Below are 21615 nucleotides of genomic sequence, written 5' to 3'. Positions count from 1 at the left end.
AAAGCTCATCTTGTTCTTCTGGGGTTGCCACAGGGCACAACTGCTGCTTTGTGGGGTTTCTTGTGCAAAGTGGGCATCCCCCATCTCAGCTGGACCAACATGCTCTGCAGATTCTGTGCACAGTGCCAGCCACCAAGGCAAGAGCTCCCAGCAGCTCCACACAAGCTGCAGAACACAGCACAAGCTTGGGGCAGGCCCTTGATGTTTGTGTAAAGGAGACATTTCCGAGTCATGGTGCCTGAAGGTGTGTGCTCAGCTACATTACCTACCTTTAAAAGGGGATGGCAACTGAATTTAGTTTTATGCTGCTTCATTTGACATGGCGCTGAAGTCAAGCAAGCTAGCTCCAGGTCTTTACCATGTCCAGGTGCAAGCTTTCCTTATCTAGTAACTGTGGCATCACCCTAGTCTCCAGCTCCACACGACACAACAGTTAGTAGCACAGACACTTGGCCTCATGATGGCATTTGCCACGACTACAGCTTTACTTGATAACCATACGGTACTTTTACATTAGCGTTATTACTTCCACAGGGTAGCTAGTGCTACATGGACATTCAGGCTTTTACATTAGACTCTGCAAAGTCAAAATACTGCTCCCAACCTTGGCTATTCTGTGATTACCAGATACCTGTGGAAAGAGTCTCCAGAACTGCCCATCTGGGGTGAGGGGTGTCAGGAATACTGGCTTTCCAGAAACATCAGCACCCTTCCCTGATACAACACATGAACAGTGTAAAAATTGCATGAAACAATAAGCATTGAGAAAATTAATTAATAAGATTTCCAGTGTTATCCACCATCACTTCTTAAGGCTTATGCACTCCAAAGAAATCTCATTGCTAAGTCTGGCTCTGTCAAGAGCTTCTCAAGAAACACACTTACTGGTCTTCACTTCTGTGTAGTGCAATGAATAAATATTATCCTGTCTGATACAGCTGGAGCTTAAATGCAGACATACTGATGAATCACAGAACAGAACTGCCTGTCCCAGTCAGTGCACTACATGAATAGATTAGGTTGCAATCAGCTGATTTTTAAACTTACCTGAAATTCCCCAGCGCAGAATCTATTTGTAACTAGGACTGCATCAACCAGAGGCTACATCTGGTCTACAACACAAACTCTGACCCAGGAGGTAACTGTCCTACCTGCTCCTATCTATGTGGTCCTGGAATTCTCAACAGTAAATGCATGGAAAAAAAAAATCTGCCAGAAGAATTAGCAATGAGGAGAAAATACAACACATGTAATATAAAACAAAGTATTTATTATAGCTACAGTGTTTAGGAGCACCTCACAAATATGGAGGAGATGTAGCAGCTATTTTTTTATTCCTTTCTGTGTTGATCAGAGATACAAGCTGGAGTATTTCAGGGTGAACAAACTTCCCTGCAAAACAGAAGAAAGGGACAGTTAGTTAAAAATGTTCTAATTTTCCTGTGTGCAAAAGGTTGGCAGTGAAATGTTAGCAGTGACATTGCTTTAGGCTCAGAATAAATGTCAAAGTACTCCCAGTTTAATCCACCCATGGAATGCCTAAGAGTAGTCACAGTCCTTCACCCAAAAACTTTTTTAAATACTTCGTGCTCTGTTAAGACCCTTAAGAGCTCAAAAGGGGATGTACCCTGACCAAGACAATCCCATACTGTGTATGCTGCTACAGCAAACCACCCCAGTTACAGCTGCCCTTGGGGCAGGTTTGCTGCAGGTTCTACTGAGACACCAGCTCAGTTTAAGTTCCTGAATTCTGGTAGGAGGGCAAAGATGTCAATTATAAAATTAAGTACTTCAGCTTTGTAGATGCTGTTCTTTTTTCCCTTCTTCCCTAATCAAATTAATGCATTTTTCAGAGAGCTTATTATTTCTGAGGAGTCACCAAGGTACAAATGGGATTTGTCCCAGACCACCTGGTGACTACTGTCTGTCCCTAATTTTTTGCCAGGACAGGATGACTTGAAGCCACAGTCCTTTTCTGGTGTTCAACTCACTTGCTAACACAGTAAAGACTATTTTACCTGTTTTTTCTTTCAACTATCAGTTTATTTTGAGAAGGCCAAACAGCAGTGAATAGAATAAAAAGTGATATATTTGCACCTAAAACATTTCACTGAGCTGGTTCTCACATGTACCTCACACAGGCCACACAAGACCACAGCTCATGTAGGGATAACAGGTTCTACTTCACTGGTTCATGAAACAAGCTGCTGCTAGTGCATTGGTGAAGCCTCCAGCCTCTGTTATACCCCATTCTGATGTTACAGGGAGATCCCTAAACATACGTTAGTGTAACAAAAGGTAAGGAGTGATGTAAAAGGAACTTGGCGTAAATGAAATTCAGGTTCAATGCCTATATATAAAAGTAAGGTATTTTTATTCTGCATTAAGTTTCCCCAGAAGTGTTTAAGGTACTTGAGCAATGAGTGAAATAATAAGCTCTCACTTGCTCTGAACATCTATCTGAAAAAAGGCAATTTGTATATTTAATTTACAAAAGAAAAAAACAACCCAAAAAAGCCCAAATGTCATACCAGCAGTTGAATCATAAAAATCCTGCAGTCTGCCAGGTGTGTTTTCCAGCTCTTCATATTCAAATGCTTGCAGTATCATCTCGCACTGATCCAATTGCTTTACAAACTTGGCTTCTGCAGTACGCTGGTTTTCATATTCCTGAACAGATTTGCAGTTATGAGACAAAAAAATTTGTTGTTCTGAAACAGAATATTAGAAGCTCTTTATATATCTAGAATCTTCTTCATCAGTACAAGCCACTCCATAAATATTCATGATAGTTAGGTCTTTCTAAGATTGCTTTTTAAGACTACTTTCACCCACTTGCAGAACAGTTGAAATTAAGTATGTGCTGCATTTTAATTCGATGTAATAGAACTTACGAACACGATTCTTTCACGTCTTAACTCTAAACATACCAAGCATTTTGGCTGAATCAGGGATGATATGGAGACAACCTTACACAATATGCAAGTTCAATAATAGGTTCCATTTAACAACAGTTTCATAGAAAGACGTTTTCAGGCCAAGCTAAGGCCATCAATCACCAGAGTGTGTACCTGTGCATTACCATTACTGGGTTTTAAGGCCTGTTTCTCACTTTTCTCCACTACTTGCTAGTTTTGCAAGGAGTTTTTCTTTACATTTCTCCTGTCATTCCTTTTTATCTCTCTGGTCTAATCTGTCTGAGCTGCTTATGTGTGTCTTTCCTAGAAGATAGGAAGGGGATTTGTTTATGGATTTCCTCCCCTTCGACTTTAAGTCCTTTAATCTCTCTGCTATCTTTTCCCTCTCTCCAGTTACCATGAGTATGGATATTATGTATTCATGTTTTTAGACAACTTGAACAGTTTTGCTGTCATTTGCTTCCTGTGATGGCTGCAGACAGGTCTGCCATTTCATTTTCTCTTTTTTAACTGCATTTTTGATCTCTCATCACCTGGTCTTCTCCCGACTCCCAAAACCAACCACAGGAAAAGGCTTCTTTCTGTGCAGGTTACCATTACCTTGATACCTTCAGCAGGTCTGATGCCATCCATCACCACCACCAATAATCAGACCAGAGACTCATTAACCACCACTAACCACACCAAGCCCATCTGTGCTTTCAGATGAACCCAACCTACGATACACAGTCATTCTGCAGGCAAGAGAAGCACAACTGCAGAAGAGCTGTTCCTACTGACCAAAGCACATGGCATCCCTTTCTGCCCCTTAAGACAACTGTGGGTGTCACTCACAGTGGAAAGAACCTCGGTTGTAACTTCCAGCACAGCAATACTCAGATAAGTGTGACTGACTACTATTAGGAGCCTGTTCTTACGCTTATTGCTTTACACTTGAAAGTCAGAAATCCAGACTTTGATAGCCATGATTGATTTATATACCACCCTATTTGGATTTGAATGATGCTTTACATTTTCAGTTACATTTTGATCATTTTTCCAGTAGTCAATTCCATTTCTATGTTTTAAACTCCTTTTCCTCTTTTCAGTCTCAGCTTTGCCTTATCTTTAAATTTTGTTTAAATACTACTACTTAGTTTCTTAAAACTATTCATAATTCTTTTTTTTGGCTACTAAAAAGAAAAAAAAAACTCTTGGCACCACTAAAAAGGAGAACTTTAGGAAAAGAATTATGGCTGTTTGCCTATAAAGGTCTATCCCACCTTCAGAAATTAACTGGGAGTATCAATCTGTTATCAACCTCTTTGTGCCGTACAACCCAGCAGACCTTTTTCATTCCTCAGCTCGCATTAACCTCAAGAAACAGCAGCTATTATATGTACTACTGTGCAGTGCTGAAATAAACACTTACTGTTTCCTCCCTGCATGTGTTTAAGAGAGCGAAATAACATTAAGCTTTGGAAAAACAGCAACTGGTCTCTCTAACACCACAGTCTGTCTTTTAAAAAACACTCCTGTGCTTTTGCTCTTGAACATAAAGAAGCAGGACACAGTTGAAACATGCCAATTTTTTTTCTTTAATGTTTAAAAAAAATAATTCTGGATTTATTTATAAAGTCAAAATACATTGGAAGCATCTTTCTGCCACCTTTCTACCCTCCAGCAGGCCTGCAGAGGACCTGTCAATCCAGTCCAAAGCAACAGACCTTGTAAGGCTGAAAGGGAAAGAAGGGCAGAGACAAAGCTGAAAGGGAAACAGGCACAGAGATGAGGACAGAGCAGTGCAGGAGCTTGCTAAGAATGTCAGCAGATCCTGTTCCAGCCACTGCTCAGCTCTGGGCTGTAACTTCATAAAATAGAATAAAAACTTCACTCATAAAAAGAAAGAGGGAAATGCCTGTGGCCAGCTGAGAGCAGAGTATCAACACCAACTGATCAGAGGCTTGTTTTCTGCATTTTTTCTTCCTTTTTAATAAGCACCTAGTTGTTCCACTTAAAATAAGACCAGAGGGTCTATATGTGAATAACAGATTTTTAGGTTACACTTGCTGCTAAATGGGTTACAATCATGCTACTGCGTTAGAGACTCAATGCCAACAAATGATCCTGAAGGTAGAAACAAAGAATGAATTATCAAAAGCATGCATATGTTAACTTATAGTTAATGAGAATGATAAAAAGCTAACGTGTTGAAGAACTAACTGCATACTGAACCAGCTCTATACCATCAGAAGAGCAGAGTGGGGCAAAGGAAAATAACATATGCAAAAAAATAAATAAAAGAAATCCTGCAGGACTAATCTTATCAAAACCTCCTTTTCCCAATTATAACAGCTTTCCAAAAGACAAGAAACCAGTACTCACTAAACAAATGCACACACATTATTTCCCAGATCTGGTTATGCTGACTTGCCCCCTACACCTTGAATGGCAACACTGAAAACCCATCCCATTGCCAGTTTCACCACAACTAGAAAGAGAAGAGAAGAAACGCACCCCAACAAACAGAGTGCTGTAACAAGAGGCAGAAATTGGCTGCAAATGTCTCAAATTTAGTAACAGTCAAAGTGAAAAACTAAGAGTATCAACATAAAAATACAGTTTCAGGTCAGAGAGTCCAAGAAACATATAATGCTTTGTTTGCAGCCACATGTGAACAGGAGATCATAGATACATTTGTCCTCATACAACTGTATGGCAGGACAAGACTAAGCACAATAATTACTATCTTGAGTTGTCTGGAGATAATCTAATCATCCCTGGTTTTCAAGTGTAAAGATCCTAATTAACAACATGAGTTCAAATCAAAAAGTTAAATCATCTTCAAATACAGAAGATACTTTCTAGAACAAACATTTTAAGGTACCCAAACCAGCAAGTAACTGGTGCTGTTTGTAGAAAAGCACTCTTCTGAGTCAGTACACCACATTTAAGTTTAAACTAGAAGTTACTACTAAATATTTTAGCCTAATGAACTGCATAAGAAAGAAATGGAAGACGCATTCTTTGCATAAAAAGCAGAAAATACTCTGTAACATCATCAACTCCCATTATTTTTTCTGTATTAAAAAATCATGAGCTACAAATGGCCAAATGTGAACAAGAGAGATACTGCAGTAAGAAAACAGGTTTATATTCAAGAGGGCTGGATGTAGAGGACAAAACCTTCCTTCTGTTGTACAAAGTCCTGGACAGGTTAATCACCTCAGACCACGACACAGGTCCATCTGGAGCTTTGTAAAGCCAAAGGTAGAACCTGGTTATTTTACAGAAGTTTGGGATTTCTGTTTCAAGAGGATTCCAAAGTGACCCTGACTCATACCATTAGCTGTACCTCCAAAGCAAATGAATCTATGTTGCTTGAGGTCAAAAGAAAAGATGACACCGCTTCAGAGGTGAACAGAAAAAGGGCAAGGAGTCACTTAATTTTAGCAAAGGGTTAAAAGAATGCAAACCTACTTCCCAGAGTTCATAGATTTCTTTTCTGAGCTCCTCTGATAGAAGCTGGGTCAGTTGTTGCATAGCTGCCTGGAAAAAAAAATAAATATAAAAAGCTATTTCTATTTATCCATTTTTTGAGCAAGCATATCACTTCCCCCTCCCCCCCCACCCCAGCTCCCCCAAAGAATTAACTACTTGGTACCAAGTTTGTACAAACATACACTGTACAGTATATTATTGTATTTGGTTTGCATGGCCAGGTTTTGGTAGAGTGGGGGATATAGGGAAGGCTTCTGTAAGAAGGTGCTAAAAGCTTCCCCTCTGTCCAACAGAGCCAATGCCAGACACCTCTAAGATGGGCCTACTGCTGGCCAAGGCCAAGCCCAAAAGCTTTATCCCCTTGGGATAACATATTTAAAGGGGGAAAAGTTGCTCTGCAGAAGCAACTGTAGCTGGGGAAAGGAGTGAGAGTATGTGAGAGAAACAGCTCTGCAGAACCCAAGGTCAGCGGAGAAGGCAGGCAGGAGGTGCTCCAGGCACAAGAGCAGAGGTTCCCTTGAAGTCTGTGGTGCAGACCATGGTGAGGCAGGCTGTGCCCCTGCAGCCCATGTTGGGCCATGGTGAAGCACATATCCTGCAGCCTGTGGAGGACCCTACACTGGAGCAGGGGGATGCCTGAAGGAGGCTGTGACCCCGTGGGAAGCCCATGCTGGAGCAGGCTCCTGGCAGGACCTATGACTCCTTGGAGAGAGAAGCCCATGCTGGAGCAGGTTTGGGGTCAGGATTTGTAGCCCTGTGAAGGACCCAAACAGGAGCAGTCTGTTGCTGAGGGCTGCACCCCATGGAATGGACCCACACTGGAGCAGTGCATGAAGAACTGCAGCCCATGGGAGAGATGCACATTGGAGAACCTCCTGCACCAGTGGGGGGGAGGAGGTAGAAAATTCAGGAGTAAAGCCAAGCCTGAGTAAAAAAGGACACGGGGGAAATCAAGGTGTTTTAAGATTTGGTTTTGTTACTAATTTTCCTACTCTGATTTGATTCATAATAAATTCATTTCTCCAGCTGAGTCAGTTTTGCTCATGATAGTAACTGCTGAGTGACTTCTTCCTGTCCTTATCTTGCCCATGAGCCTTTTGCTGCATTCTCTCTGCCCTATACAGCTAAGGAGTGACAGAGCAGCTCTGGTGGGTACCTGGTGTCCAGCCAGGGTCAGCCCACCACGAGTATTCAGAAGTGCACATGTATACAAACCCGTCAAAGAAACAGTAAGACCACTCAGTGAAGAATTTTTCTGGGAGCTGCTTAAATTGTTAGACAGGTAGGCTACAACACAAGAAAAAGCCTGAATGTGTATCCAACGTCTTCCAAGAGTCCAGAGAAAAGCCCAAAGCAAGGCAGGAAAGCCAGGGAACTGCTGTCAATTACCAGCTCTGCCTCCCAGATTTAACTAGTGGATGCAACATTTGAACTCACTAGGTGTACAGGTGCAGTGTTGAGAAGCAACTGCCCCCTCCCAGTCAAGCAGCACATTTCCACTAGCATGAACAGCTACTGATTCTCAGGCCACGCAATACAAGACTGTAAAAAAAATCCCCAATTGTGAAAAATAGGGATTAAATAAATCCACTTAATACCCTACAGCAATAAAACACGGCGCTCCTAGACTGAGACACCATTTGTTCAACAACAAAAATCCTGGTACAAGGTCTAACAGTATCAAACTGATGGTATCAGCAAGCAGAAACCGTTCATGCTCTCTCAGCTGATCAGTCTCACTTCTGTGATATTTCTACTCTTTTCCTATTAAGATTAAGGGCTGCTTCTGAAACAATCAACATCACAGGCAAGACAGAGGTTTTGTGCCACAATTAGTTCCCCAAATACAAGGTACAGTTTCACCATATAGCTGAACTGAATCAGCTGCTCCCCACTACTGAAGCATCAAGGTCTTGCTACTTTCCACCTTTCCAGCTCTAGAGCTCATCAGATTTCAAGGTTATCAGGCCAAAATGATTGTTCATGTTAATTTTCTGCTGCCTGAGCCCTGGTGAGGCTAGCTGATTAAACTTGCAGCATGAGCAGCAAACTTCAGAACCAGCTCAACGTCAGCTGTAGAGCAAAGGGGAAAAAAGGAGAACTCTGCAGAAAAAGCAGCATACTAATAATTCAGGCTCAAGCCCCCTCATGAAATGGGTACCTTTGGTAAATACCGAAGTATTTCACAGTCAGCCTAAATGTTGAATACTTGACCATACTTCCCACAGAGTCAACAGCAAAGTCCTCACTGAGTGAAATGGGAGCAGAAGGAGCTGTGAATACTTAAGGAAACTTCTTAAACATACTTAGCCATCAAAATATCTTTTTTACTGCCTCAATCCAAGTGAGAATTACCTCTAGGCAAAGCTGAAGCTTGATCTTCAGTGACAAAACAACCCTTGGAGGCTTCCAGAAAAGAGAGGTTATTTTGTTCATTTGTTTAGTGTGAGAACACAGTAGGAAATAAACTGGGGGGAAACCCCCCAAAAAAGCCCAAACCAAAATTACAGTCAGCAAAGACAGTACTTCAAGGATACTGAATACCCCTTTGATCTTTAATTTCCAATTTCATAGCAAGGAGGTTACTCTTGGAGTTCATCATAGGCTCCCCAACCCCAGGTTTTAAACAGATAAGGCAGAGGAATCCCGTCCAAGGACCAGGCTCCCGAGGCTACAAAGGATGCCTTTAGGCAGCTGCTCACAGGCCAAGTGAAAGGAATAGAAGGCACCCTCCTCAGCCTTAGGGGTGCCACCTCTGCCATCCTCTGGCAAGTGGAGGAGAGATAAAGCAAAAGAAGTGGTGGTGGTGAAATAATAATTGCAGCATTTTTTACACTCTTTGAAGAGCTAATTGGAGCCTCTACAGTTTCTGAGGCATCACGTTGCCCTCTAGCGGCAGCTAGAAGAGCAGTTTACATTTTCTTCAACTAACACAACCCAGAAATGACAAACCAACATTGTATACATATTTCTATATGTACAAAGCCAAACATAAAATAACTCCAGGAATGCTGCACTCAAAGACTCGTGGCAAAAAAAAAAAAAACCAACCACCAGACATCTGTCTCTGGAGCCCTGTGCAAATGGTTTAAATAAAAGTCCCTGTCACACATGATCTGACACCATGCAAATGATCCACCACAAATTGCCATCCATATTCCTCAGAGCACCTACTCCCTGCTCCGTACCTTTTGGTAAGGCTGGTCAATATGATTAATTCAGGTTATCAAAAATCCAGCCAGCTCAGGAATAAATGGCCAACATGAAGATTAGTTCAAAAGTTCTCCTTCCCTACTTTGTACTTGGTGACAATACCCATACAAGGAATCACAATGCGTTGAAAACTTGTGGTTGTCTGTGGCACACTTGTCTGGTGCCAGTGGCAGTATTACATTGCTTAGAAGGTCCTTTCACTACCACCAGAACAACATGCAGAACACTTCACAGATGTGGCTTCACAACTTATGCACATACCTCTTCTCTCCTGTGTTTTTCCTCCTTTGAGATATTATCTGCAGGAGCAATGTCTCCAACAATGCATTCTGCCATATCGTGGACCAAAGCTAATCGTATGCATCTGGCAAGAAGCAAAGACAGAATAATCAGATTTTCAGCATTTGAAGTTACATCATGTTATTCATTGAGGTAAGAGACTACATAATTTATCCCCTTCAAATATTTCACAGGTCATTTGTGTTTTGTGGGTCTTTCGTGGAGGTTGGTTTGGGTTTTTTAAACTTTACATAATGTTTTTCATTTCTTTTCTAGACATGATTATAATTCTTCATCTCTAGCTACTGCTGCTTGTAAATGCAGATTCAAGTATAAATACCCTTTGTACAAGAGCGTAGCATTCAAAAGTAATGTACTTAGCTTCTGCATCACAGTATCACAGTATGTTAGAGATTGGAAGGGACCTCAAAAGATCATCTAGCCAATCCCCCTGCCGGAGCAGGAACACCTAGATAAGGTTACACAGGAACGTGTCCAGGCGGGTTTTGAATGTCTCCAAAGAAGGAGACTCCACAACCTCCCTGGGCAGCCTGTTTCAGTGTTCCGTCACCCTCACTGAGAAGAAGTTTCTTCTCAAGTTTAAGTGGAACCTCTTGTGTTCCAGTTTGTACCCATTTCCCCTTGCCCTATCATTGTTTGCCACTGAGAAGAGCCTGGCTCCATCCTCGTGACACTCCCCCTTTATATATTTATATACACTAATAAGGTCACCCCTCAATCTCCTCTTCTCCAAACTATAGAGACCCAGCTCCCTCAGTCTTTCCTCATAAGGGAGATGCTCCACTCCCTTAATCATCTTAGTTGCCCTGCGCTGGACTCTCTCCAGCAGGTCCCTGTCCTTCTTAAACTGAGGGGCCCAGAACTGGACACAATATTCCAGATGAGGTCTCACCAGGGCTGAGTAGAGGGGAAGGAGAACCTCTCTTGACCTACTAACCACCCCCCTTCTAATACAACCCAGGATGCCATTGGCCTTCTTGGCCACAAGGGCACAGTGTCGGCTCATGGTCACCCTGTCGTCCACCAGGACCCCCAGGTCCCTCTCCCCTACACTGCTCTCTAACAGGTCGTTCCCCAATCTATACTGGAACCTGGGGTTGTTCCTGCCCAGATGCAGGACTCTACACTTTCCCTTGTTATATTTCATCAAGTTATTCCCCGCCCAACTCTCCAGCCTGTCCAGGTCCCTCTGGATGGCAGCACAGCCTTCTGGCGTGTCGGCCACTCCTCCCAGCTTAGTGTCATCAGCAAACTTGCTGATAGTACACTCAATTCCCTCATCTAAATCATTGATGAATATATTAAATAATACTGGTCCCAGTACCGACCCTTGAGGCACTCCACTAGATACAGGCCTCCAACTAGACTCCGCCCCATAGACTACAACTCTCTGGCTTCTCTCCTTCAGCCAGTTCACAGTCCACCTCACTACCCGATCATCCAGACCACACTTCCTCAATTTAGCTGCAAGGATGCTGTGGGAGACCATGTCAAACGCTTTGCTGAAGTCAAGGTAGACCACATCCACCGCTCTGCCATCATCCATCCACCGTGTTATTTCCTCATAAAAGGCTACGAGATTGGTCAAGCATGACTTCCCCTTGGTGAAGCCATGTTGACTGCTCCTCATAACCCTCTTATCCTTGATATGCCTTAAGATGGCACCAAGGATAAGGTGTTCCATCACTTTCCCAGGAATGGAGGTGAGGCTAACCGGTCTATAGTTACCCGGGTCCTCCTTCTTGCCCTTTTTGAAGACAGGAGTGACATTTGCTTTCCTCCAGTCCTCAGGCACCTCTCCCGTTTCCCAAGACTTGGTAAAGATGATGGAGAGCGGTCTAGCAATGACCTCCGCCAGTTCCCTCAGCACCCGCGGGTGCATCCCATCTGGACCCATGGATTTATGGATGTCCAGATTGCTCAACTGGTCTTTAACCCATTCCTCATCGACTAAGGCAGACCGCTCCGTTGACCTATCTTCATCCGAGGTCTCAGTGGTACAGGGCTCTTCAGGACTGCCTCCGGCAGAGTAGACAGAGACAAAGAAGGCATTCAGTAACTCTGCCATCTCTGTATCTTCTGTCACCAGGGCACCCGTCCCGTTCATCAGCGGGCCTACATTGCCTCTGGTGTTAGTTTTATCTGCCATGTATTTGAAAAAGCTCTTTCTGCTGTCCTTGACCCCTCTCGCCAGCTTTAATTCCAAGGAGGCCTTAGCCATCCTAGCAGCTTTCCTACATCCTCTAGCAGCAGCCATATATTCTTCCCAAGTGGCCAGCCCTTCCTTCTGCATGTTTGGCTTTCAGAGGTATTATGATGACTAACTACATTATATACTTCCTATTACTCCTGCAACATGTAGAAGGTAATCTGATTGGAGTCATCCCAAATTCAGATTAAAATCTGACACTCACAGCTCTGTAGCTATGCCAGTGTGCAGCAGAATACTCACAACAGCATTCAGTTCAGCTTCAGGAAGGACAAAATAACTGTGATCCCATACTAGACTTGACAACTCATTCGACAATGACCGTTTTCTGCTACTCTAGATGATTGCTCAGGCTTCTTATTGCTGTTCCACACAATATACAGCTTTACCTTTGCTGTCTGTTGCTTCAAGCTGTGGTTTAACTGAGTGTCTTCAGCTTGCTTACTTACAGCTTGAGAGAACGCCAGCCCAGAGCCTCTGCACTAAAACTTGCCTCAACATAGCAGTTTGGCATTAAAGGATTTTAGCCTCTTTCAGCTCTCCAGGTAAACAGCACCCTTTCCAACAGACAGAGGAAAGAGAAGAGGGGGAAGGATTTTAAACTCCTTCAGTATGGTTTAAAAGCCCTTCCTCAGGATGAAGCTATTTTTAGCATTTTGGTTGCAGCTTGTCCACAATATTAACAGGTGATCACAATAACCAGAGGCAATCTCACCTGTCCTTGTTAAGGCTTTTGTCTTCAGTCACCAAAGCCATCATCGCCATTCTGTACATATGATCGGATACACTCTCTGGCTTTGCCACGTTCCTGTACACCCATCCTGTCCGTGGTACTCTCTGCATAAGGAGAGTGTCACACGAACATGAACGTTAAAAGTCAGGTTTTGGGGCTCTCATCGCAGAGACACCCGCAGAACCCTTACCCCACCATAACCTCCATGCTCCAGCGAGCCCTGACCCTTTCCGGAAACACCTGCCCCAGGACCGTGCTCTCCCGAGGCTGTGAGAAGACGCCTTTACACAGCCGCTCACAGGCGAGACGAAAGCACCAGCACTACCAGCAGCAGCAGCAGACGCCCTCGTCAGCCTCACGGAGATCCCCCGAAGCGCCGGGCCACCCCTGCCTTCCTCCGGCCGGCACCCACGTCTCCCCGGGCAGGCCCAGCACCGGGGCCGGCAGTCCCCGCTTCACAGGCGCCGCCACTCCCGCCACCCACACCCCGAAGGCCCCGGCTCTCCGCCGGCCACGCCGCTACCAGGCCCGGAAGGCCGCGCTCCACGAACCCCCCGTACCTCCGCTCCCACCCCGGTGACCGCTGGGGAAACCCTCCCCTCCCCGCCCCGCGGACAGCTACCGCAGCGGCCGGTCCTGAGGCCCCGCGCCCACCTTGAGCTGCCCCAGCAGCCGCAGGAAGGGCAGCAGCCCGCCGCCGCTCGCCCCCGCCGCCATGCAGCCGCTACCACGGCCCGCTCCTCCCCCGGCCGGCCTGGGCGGGCGGCACCTCTAGGCGGGGCTGGGGAACGGAAGGGAAAGGAGTGGCGGGGCGGGCGGGGTGCAGAGCAGCGTACCGCCTGCTGGAGTTTTCTCTGGCTGTTGGAGGAAAGGGTGTTAATAGGGAACCGGTGCGTGGTGGAACCGTATTCTCAGCGCTGTGGCTCCTCAGCGATAAGTAATGTAGTAGTAAGAATGGCTTGGGCTGCTATCGTAACGAGACAAGCATCAAGAGAAACCAGGAGAAGGAGAATGGGGAAAAAAAGAAGGGGAAGGGCAGGGCAGTGCAGGGTAAGGAAGTGGTGTGACCTCTCCTGGCGTGCAGAAGAAAAGGGGGATAAGTCCCTAGTGTGAGGGAGGGGAAGAAGGTCAGATAGGCAGGAATAGCTTGTACTTTAGTCAAAACTGATCATATCCACGGCCTTTAGCATACTTAAAAAAACCCAGGCAAACCCAACAATGGTAAATAGTGCAAGCTGACATAATTATTCAGAGATGAGGTGTTAGTTATTGGAGTTGCTGCACTCATAGTTTTAAATTACTTTGGACTCTGGCTACAGACACTTCCATCACTTTCACAAGTGGAGTAAGTAACACACTGAAATGCTTTACAATCGGTGGGCTTTCAAAATGCGTTGCATTTCTTTGCTGTTTTTATATTGCTTATAGCAGATTGAAACCTTTGTGTTCAGGAAAGAACATCTGCAGTTTGGCAGATACCAACAGATGGCAGAGTGTTTTTATTTTTGCCCATGTGCATACTCAGACATGCTCCCAAATTAATAATAAAGCCCATACAACATTTTGGTGACCATTTTAAAGCTATCTTCCTGCAACAAAGAATCACAGACTAGGAAGGTCAGCAAATTTACATTTGTGCACAATCATGAGCAGATTGGTTGGAAAGGACCTCTGGATGTTGTACAGTCCAGCCTCCCTGCTGATAGTAAATCACATCTTTTGCAGTTTCGTCTTCACAGCTCTTGCAGCCATCCAAAATAAGAATCTCATAGTTTGTCCAGGTTAGCAACCTTCCAAGTAAATAATTTGTTTCACAGTGTCCTCTTTGGACCTCCTGAGCCACTTCTGCCCATGGTTTTCTGTTGTGTTGCCTGCCACTAACAGGGAGATTTTAGCTCTGTCATGTTTGTAAACCCCCGTTAAGTAGCTGTAAGCAGTTGTTATGTGACCCCTTACAATGCATCTAACAGCCAGGTCCTTCATGCCATATTTCCTCAGTTTATGAGTGAAAGTGCTATGGAAAATTATTTCAAAAGCTGTACTGAAGTCAGGATCTGTTGTGTCTGCTTCTCGTTCATTGTCCGCATAGCCAGCCGCTTCATTGTAGAATGCAATCAGATTAGCCAAGTGTGATTTATCCTTCATAAATCCATGCCAGCTGTTCTTGATTGCTTTCTTGTCCTTTACAGGTCTCTTTCTAAAAGAGCTTCACTAATTTTCTGTATCTTGCAATCTCTGTGGCTGCAGACTGAATCTTTCTGGTTTTCTGAATGGCAGTCAAATATCTTCTGAATTCAGACAATCATGAAAGTAAGAGTAATTCGATAATTTGAATTTAAGTTAGATGCTGTATCTAGTTCAGGGATGCTGTTTTTAAGGCTAGCTGGTAACAGCTGCTTTGTCTTTTAACCCTTCCTGAATCTATTCAATATACATGTTTAGTATTCATAGCCTATTAAATCAGTTTGCTTTTGCAAATTCTTTAATTATTCTTTAATGTGGATGAGTCATGTACAACACATGTGAGGAGACATGATTTTCAATTTTATTGTGACTTCTTTGCCACTGGTGTCCTTTAGATATGTTTCTAGAACATCTAGTTTCTTAGTCCTTATGATATGCTTCTTTTATGACATTAATGATGCTGGGCTCACAGGCCCTGACCTTGGGCGTCCATTTAGTTTAGAGGCTGCTATCAGAAGCAGCACACCCTCACTCTCAGATTGCTTTTGTAATGCACTTAATATCTGTGCTTCATTTGAATACTTTGGAGCTGTGAATTTGCTTGATACCTGAGGTTTCCCATGGTGTTCAGAAGAACAGAAAACTGCTGGGTAGCAGGATGGTAACAACATCATGTGTAGCATCGTAGTGGAGAATAATTTCTCAGGTATCAGCTGTACATGTCTTGGTTTGTTTTTTTCATCACAGATTTCTTTAAAAGTGTACACAAACATATGTACCACTTTTGTGGGATAAAATATGTATGAAATACACATGTAAATAATCCAACCACTGTAATTATTTGGTATTTGTATTTATGCAACTTTTGACTGTATGTAAATTTTGTCATACTGACAATAATTGTAATACTAGTATTTGTGCATTTAAATGTATTTTTGTAATATTTATGTAGTGGGGGGTTTGTAAATTTTGTAGTATTTGTATGTATATGATTCTTCTGCATGTATATGATTCTTCTGCTTATTTACACTAGTTTTCTACCCAGTACCACAGGAGCTGATAACAATGATGTTTTGGTTTGTCCAAGGACTTTGTGAGCCTCATGCTCTGCCAGGGAGGAGAGGAAGCCAGGAGGAAGCAGAGACAGAACACCTGACCCAAGCTGACCAAAGAGGTGTTCCATACCACAGCACGTCATACCCAGGAGGTAACTGGGAGTGACCTGGAAGGACAGGGGGTCTTCTGGGTCGGACTCGTTTTTCAGCGGGTGGTATTGTATTCTTTTTCCTTGTTATTTTCTCTTATCATTGTTGTCATCAGCGGCAGCGGTGGTGATTTGTATTGTACATTGATTGCTGGACTGCTCTTATCTCAGCCCGTGGGAGTTGCATTCTTTCGATTCTCCTCCCCATGCCTCTGGGAGCGGGGAAGGGGGGGAGAGCCCCCAGTGGGGGGACACGGGCCTCGACTGCTTCCAGACGGCACCACTCACTGGGAGTGAGTGCACAAGCTGTCTGGCTGGGTTTAAACCACGACACATTAGATGCATAGACTTTCTGTAGGGTGGAGGACCATGATATAGTACAAATTTTAGCTTTGTTAAGTTCTAATGTGGTTTTATTCTTGACTAAGTAGCCTGAAAACAGAAACAAATTCAGGACGCTCAACTCCTTGCAATTTTAAGCAGCTTTTTTATTTAATTCCGAAACTTCAGCAAGGATTTGCATGGTGTCCCTACAGGATATTAAGATAGTGTTAAGACTTAATTCTCAATCTTTCATAATTCTGAGAGGGTTTTTTTTTTCCTCCATCTTTTGCCCGAACAGATGGCGATTCCAAAGGAGAAATACCTCTAGCTGGTTACCACAGAGTAATTATTATTTGGTAACTGGAGGTGGCGCTCTCTGTCCACAAATTTCTGCTTCGACCACGTTAGCTGCTGCCCAATGCCAGGCTTAGATTACCCTTCCGTTTGTTTAAGCAATACCGCTGGGGACAGGGGAATGCTTTACACACTTGGCACGGTAATATGAAAATCGTCTCTGCAAATTCCAGATGACTGGGGAGAGGCCATGAGGCCTCATGAGGTGGATCTTAATCAGCTTGTGGTTTTTATTATGCAATGCCAGCAGTAACACATGTGATTTTGAAAACTTCTGTGTTCTGCCAATATGGACACTGCGAACCTCATGTAGGCAAAATATCTCCACGAAAAGTAATTAATTGATTGGGTTCATTTGTTACTATCTGTCAGGGAGGGGAGATGGAGGGAGGAAGGGGGAAAAAATAAAAAGGTGGTGTAGTTCCCTGGATATAGCAAAATGGTTTTGTATCACAGACCCAAGAGGCAGCAACAACAGCCCTGAAGGCCTCCTTGAGAGAAAAAGATTGAAAAGCACCTGTCAGACACTGTAAGATCATTTTAGTTCTCCAGACTGTATTATACCTTCCTTTACCTGTGGTATTAGTAATGGTGTAGAGGTACCTAGTGAAAATCTGTTGCAAGAATCCTCAGCAGTGGTACAGAGAAGATCAAACAAGCAAACAACTGGAGTGACAGGCATGTGTGAGCTCTGTGCCTCTCTACTGTCTGCCACCCACTGTGCAGATGCTGGACTGTGTGTCCCAGTGCCCAGGAAGCTCCATGCAGCCCTACAAAGGCTGTCCAAGCACATGAGAGAGGCACAACACACTGATGTTTATGCCAAGGGCTGGAGGTTGTCTCCTGACACTTTCCCTGCAGCTCAAGCAGGAAAGGTCATAGGAAGCAGGTTAACATTTATAGTATTAACTATGGGCTTGTTATTATCTGTAAATATTCACAGAATCATTGAATAGTTTGGGTTGGAAAGGACCTTAAAGCTAGTTCCAACCTCTCTGCCATGTGCAGGGATACCTTCCACTAGAGCAGGTTGCCCCATCCAACCTGGCCTTGAACATCAACAGGGATGGGGCAGCCACACCTTCTGTTGGCAACCTCTTTGTGTCACCACCCTCACGTTAAAGAATTCCTTCTTTATACCTAATCTCTAATCTGCCCTCTTTCAGTTTCAAGTCATTACCCCATGTTCTATCCCTACATGCCCTTGTAAAAGTCCCTCTCCAGATTTCTTACAGGCCCCCTTCAAATACTAGAAAACTGCTTTATCTTCAGGCTGAACAACCCCAAATCTCTCAGCCTGTCTTCACAAGATTAGTGCTCCAGCCCTCTGATCATCTTTGATGGCCCTCTTTAGGACTTGCTCCAACAGGTCCATGTCTTTCTTATGTTGGGGGCTTCAGAGCTGAACACAGGACTCCAGGTGTGGTTTCATAAGAGCAAAATATTTGCCAAATCCAGCCTAGGGGTAATAGAACAACACTTAATTTGTGCTGGCCTTTAACACTCATTTGACCATAGTGTTTCAGGAGGGTCCAGCCTTTGGGTTTGTCTGCAGGAATGTGGACACCTGTGTGTCACTGTAGGAGTGATGGCTGTCAACAGGCTTTGTAGAGTTTCAGTTCCAAGCTTGTGCATGGGAACTAAACAGTTAAATGCATGTGGCCTGTAAACTGTCTGGGCTCCCCTTGCATGGCCATTGTTAAGGGTTGCTGCTGTGAAGGCTGGTGGACACAACCAGTGGTAATAGTCTGTCTGTTGGTACTTGTACTGCTCAGTAGCAATTCTGGTGTTACAGTGTCAGAAAAACTGCTGAATCTGAGAGGCTGTTTGGGGTCACCCAGCTGCCCCTGTCTGGATGTCAGCATGAAGCAGTCTTAGTACATAAGCTGTCAGTCATCTGCAGAGCAGCCCAGTGGGCTGTTTTCTCTCCTGTGATCCCGCACATCAGGTGCAGCTGTAATCTGTGATGTACCCGGAGATGTGCAATGTGGAGGGAGGAGTACTGCTCCATCTGCCCTTTCCCAGCTGTGGTTCAGCAGCCCCGCAGTGCACCAGAGCCACTGCATCAGAAAAGGTAAACAAAAAGGAAATGAGGAGATCATTTCAGTCTTTGGTGAAATGTGTCTGAACATTAGTGGAAGTTGTATCAAAGGATAAGGAGAAAGTACACTTATGGTAGCTTTCCAATAGTCGGCAATATCTGACCAGAGGAGCCCTTTTCAGGGTAGGTAACCTGTGGGATGACTACCAAAAAGAAAAATGTTCTTCTCGCTGCTGTTGCATAACATCTTGAGCTTTGTATTGTTAACAAGAGGTGTTCTATCAAAGCCCATAGGATTAGCATACCTAAACCTACAAAATGAAGAAAAAGCTGTCTTCCCTTGTTCGTGTAAGAGATCTGCGGAGCCAGGAGTAGAACTTTAGAATGCAACATTTAAAAAAGGAAAAAAAGTCAATTTAAGAGCAAATCAATCTTACATGAGCAGAACATTTCTAATGTAAAAAGGCAGATGAATTAGAGGATTAGGTCACAGTGCCCGATTAACATCATTTGATCTTCTGTTATTGAAAAGCCACTGGGCTTCTCAGAGAATGGAAGCATTCAAACTTTAAATGAAACCACAAGCCTAGCTTAGAAGTAAAAACCTGTTAAACCAAAACCAACTTGTTTTGCTTCAGTAATTGTTGGTTTCTCTCTGCTGCTGGGAGATGCATCCAAATCAGGATTTAGAAACTCCTCACATTTTGATACAACAAAGAAGGGCTGCAAAACTGAATGAGGGCATCTTAGGCACTACCTGGGAAAGGATTACGTGATATGGCACTCGCCTTGCTCTCACATATCATATTTATTTCTGGTTTAGAGGTGGAAGAAAGATACTCAAAGGTGTGCTTGGTGTTTATCTTCTTCATAACATATTTACTGTCAGTTTTGCCTTTTTAGCATTGGGGGGGGGTGTGGGAAAGACAAAGAAATGACCCTGGACAACAAGACCCACTCAGGATCTGAAAAGTACCCACTGAAGACATTTGATAAGAAAGCAAGAGAGGAAGGGAGTTGTAGTTGTTATTTTTTAAGAACAATATTTATTTTAACTTGAATGACTAATGAACGTTTTTAATTAAGAAAACTTTTGTTAAAATTTTAACCCTTGCTTGGAAGACTCCAAGCAAAATCATAACAGATCAGTCTTCGTCTTCTGGAATTTTCTAAGGTAAAACAAGAAGGAAGGAACTTTTTGACGATATAGTTAAGCCCTTTGACCCTAAAACCACCAAGAACAACAGTAAACCCCACATTAAAAAAAAAGTCATTTGGCTACCTCGTATCTTTTCTATTAAAAATTTTATACTGTTTTCACTTACTGAACTTAAATGAGTTTTGAAGAGATTTTAACAGTCCCCTGCCACTGTCAACACTTAGTAAAGTAAATTGCAAGCAGACAGAAAATAAAGATTTTATTTCCTATCTCTAATGACCTGATGATCAGTTTGCTTAAAGGGTTTTGCTGTTAATACTTTGGGAAGTATTAACCAGTATTCTCAAGCAGTCTTTTTTTATTATTATTTGGAGAAATGCTCATTTAAAATTCATGATGCTATTTTTGGTCACAGTGTTATTTCAGTTGCTATATGTGAAGAAAAGCAGCATTTTAAAATACAGAAAAGCAGTGAATATTCTTTTTATTCCCCTCCAGCCATGCTTTTAGGCACTGTGCCTTCGTATAGCAAGCACTCAGTCTACTGCATTTTCAGCAGTCTCCGCGATGCCAGCCAAGTCAGACCCTGCTTAGCTTCCAAAATCAGATGTGATTGGGCATGTAACAATGTAAAGAAAAACAAACCCTGAAAGAGTCTCTGAATTAGAACGTTTTTGTTTGCTTTTTTTTTCTGACATGCAAGGAAGAACAAAATTAAAGTTTTATCACAGCTCTGCTTCTTTTTGAGTGCCCCCACCCACCTTTATTACTGTGAGCAGTGTTTTCTCAAAATAAAGGCACACTGATTTGTTTGTTATTTTAGGCTCTGAGAAGAAGGTCAGGCTGGAACGCTGTCCAAATATACACCGCTGGTCCCATTAAGAACCTATAAGTATGCTTATCTCCCTCCATTGCAAATCAGTTCAGTGCCTTCCAGAGAGAGCTCACGGTGCTATATAACTGTATATCACTTTATAGCTGTATGTGCTTGTGCGTCCTTGCAGGATCTGAGGCGGCTCCATTCCCTTTGGCTCTCACTCAGGGGGAGGTGCACGTAATGAGCTGCATCAGCCTTACGCTCCCCCACTGCTCAACTATTATTTTTCTGGCTGGTGACACAGCTGTGAAGCCCCCTTCCCCTCTGTCACCCTGCGTGGCAGCTGCAGCTGGGCGGCCTGATTTGTGCTCTGCCAGCCCGTACAGGAGCTGCAGCCCTGAGGCCACAGGGCTCTGCTCCAGGGGCTGCAAAGAGACTGCTCAAGGCAGGATCCACAGCCACAGCTGGGGGCTGTGCTCCTTCCTCCCTTGTGTGACCTACACAGCTCCTGCACTAATGAAAATAAATACAATAAATCTGCTTGCTATTTTTTTGTCCAAATACTTGAGCTCTTCAGACATCCCTGGACAAAACACACCACCTATTGGCATGCTCTTGCTAATCCATGGGAACCTTTTGCACGGGTCTCTGCTTTCTAACCTGAGATTGACTTTAATTA

General features: G+C 43.7%; 1 protein-coding gene across 1 annotated transcript; it reads right to left on the bottom strand.

Annotated features, from left to right (window-relative positions):
• Positions 1-1253: 1253 nt before the first annotated feature.
• HDDC2 (HD domain containing 2) lies at positions 1254-13663 on the bottom strand. Its single transcript, XM_061378427.1, has 6 exons — positions 13508-13663; positions 12836-12957; positions 9873-9975; positions 6378-6446; positions 2532-2670; positions 1254-1392 (listed from the first exon to the last, which is right to left on the bottom strand). Exons 1-6 carry the CDS (start codon positions 13568-13570, stop codon positions 1298-1300), a joined length of 591 nt encoding a protein of 196 aa, XP_061234411.1. The 5' UTR covers positions 13571-13663; the 3' UTR covers positions 1254-1297.
• Between the last annotated feature and the right edge of the window lie 7952 nt (positions 13664-21615).

Source organism: Neopsephotus bourkii, unplaced genomic scaffold (genome assembly GCF_033783945.1).
Source record: "Neopsephotus bourkii isolate Nb327-2 ecotype Australia unplaced genomic scaffold, CSIRO-AGI_Nbou_v1 NB_1765, whole genome shotgun sequence".
NCBI lineage: Eukaryota > Metazoa > Chordata > Aves > Psittaciformes > Psittacidae > Neopsephotus > Neopsephotus bourkii.
The sequence above is the reverse complement of the archived record's forward strand: the minus strand, read 5'-3'. Positions and strand labels throughout refer to the sequence as shown.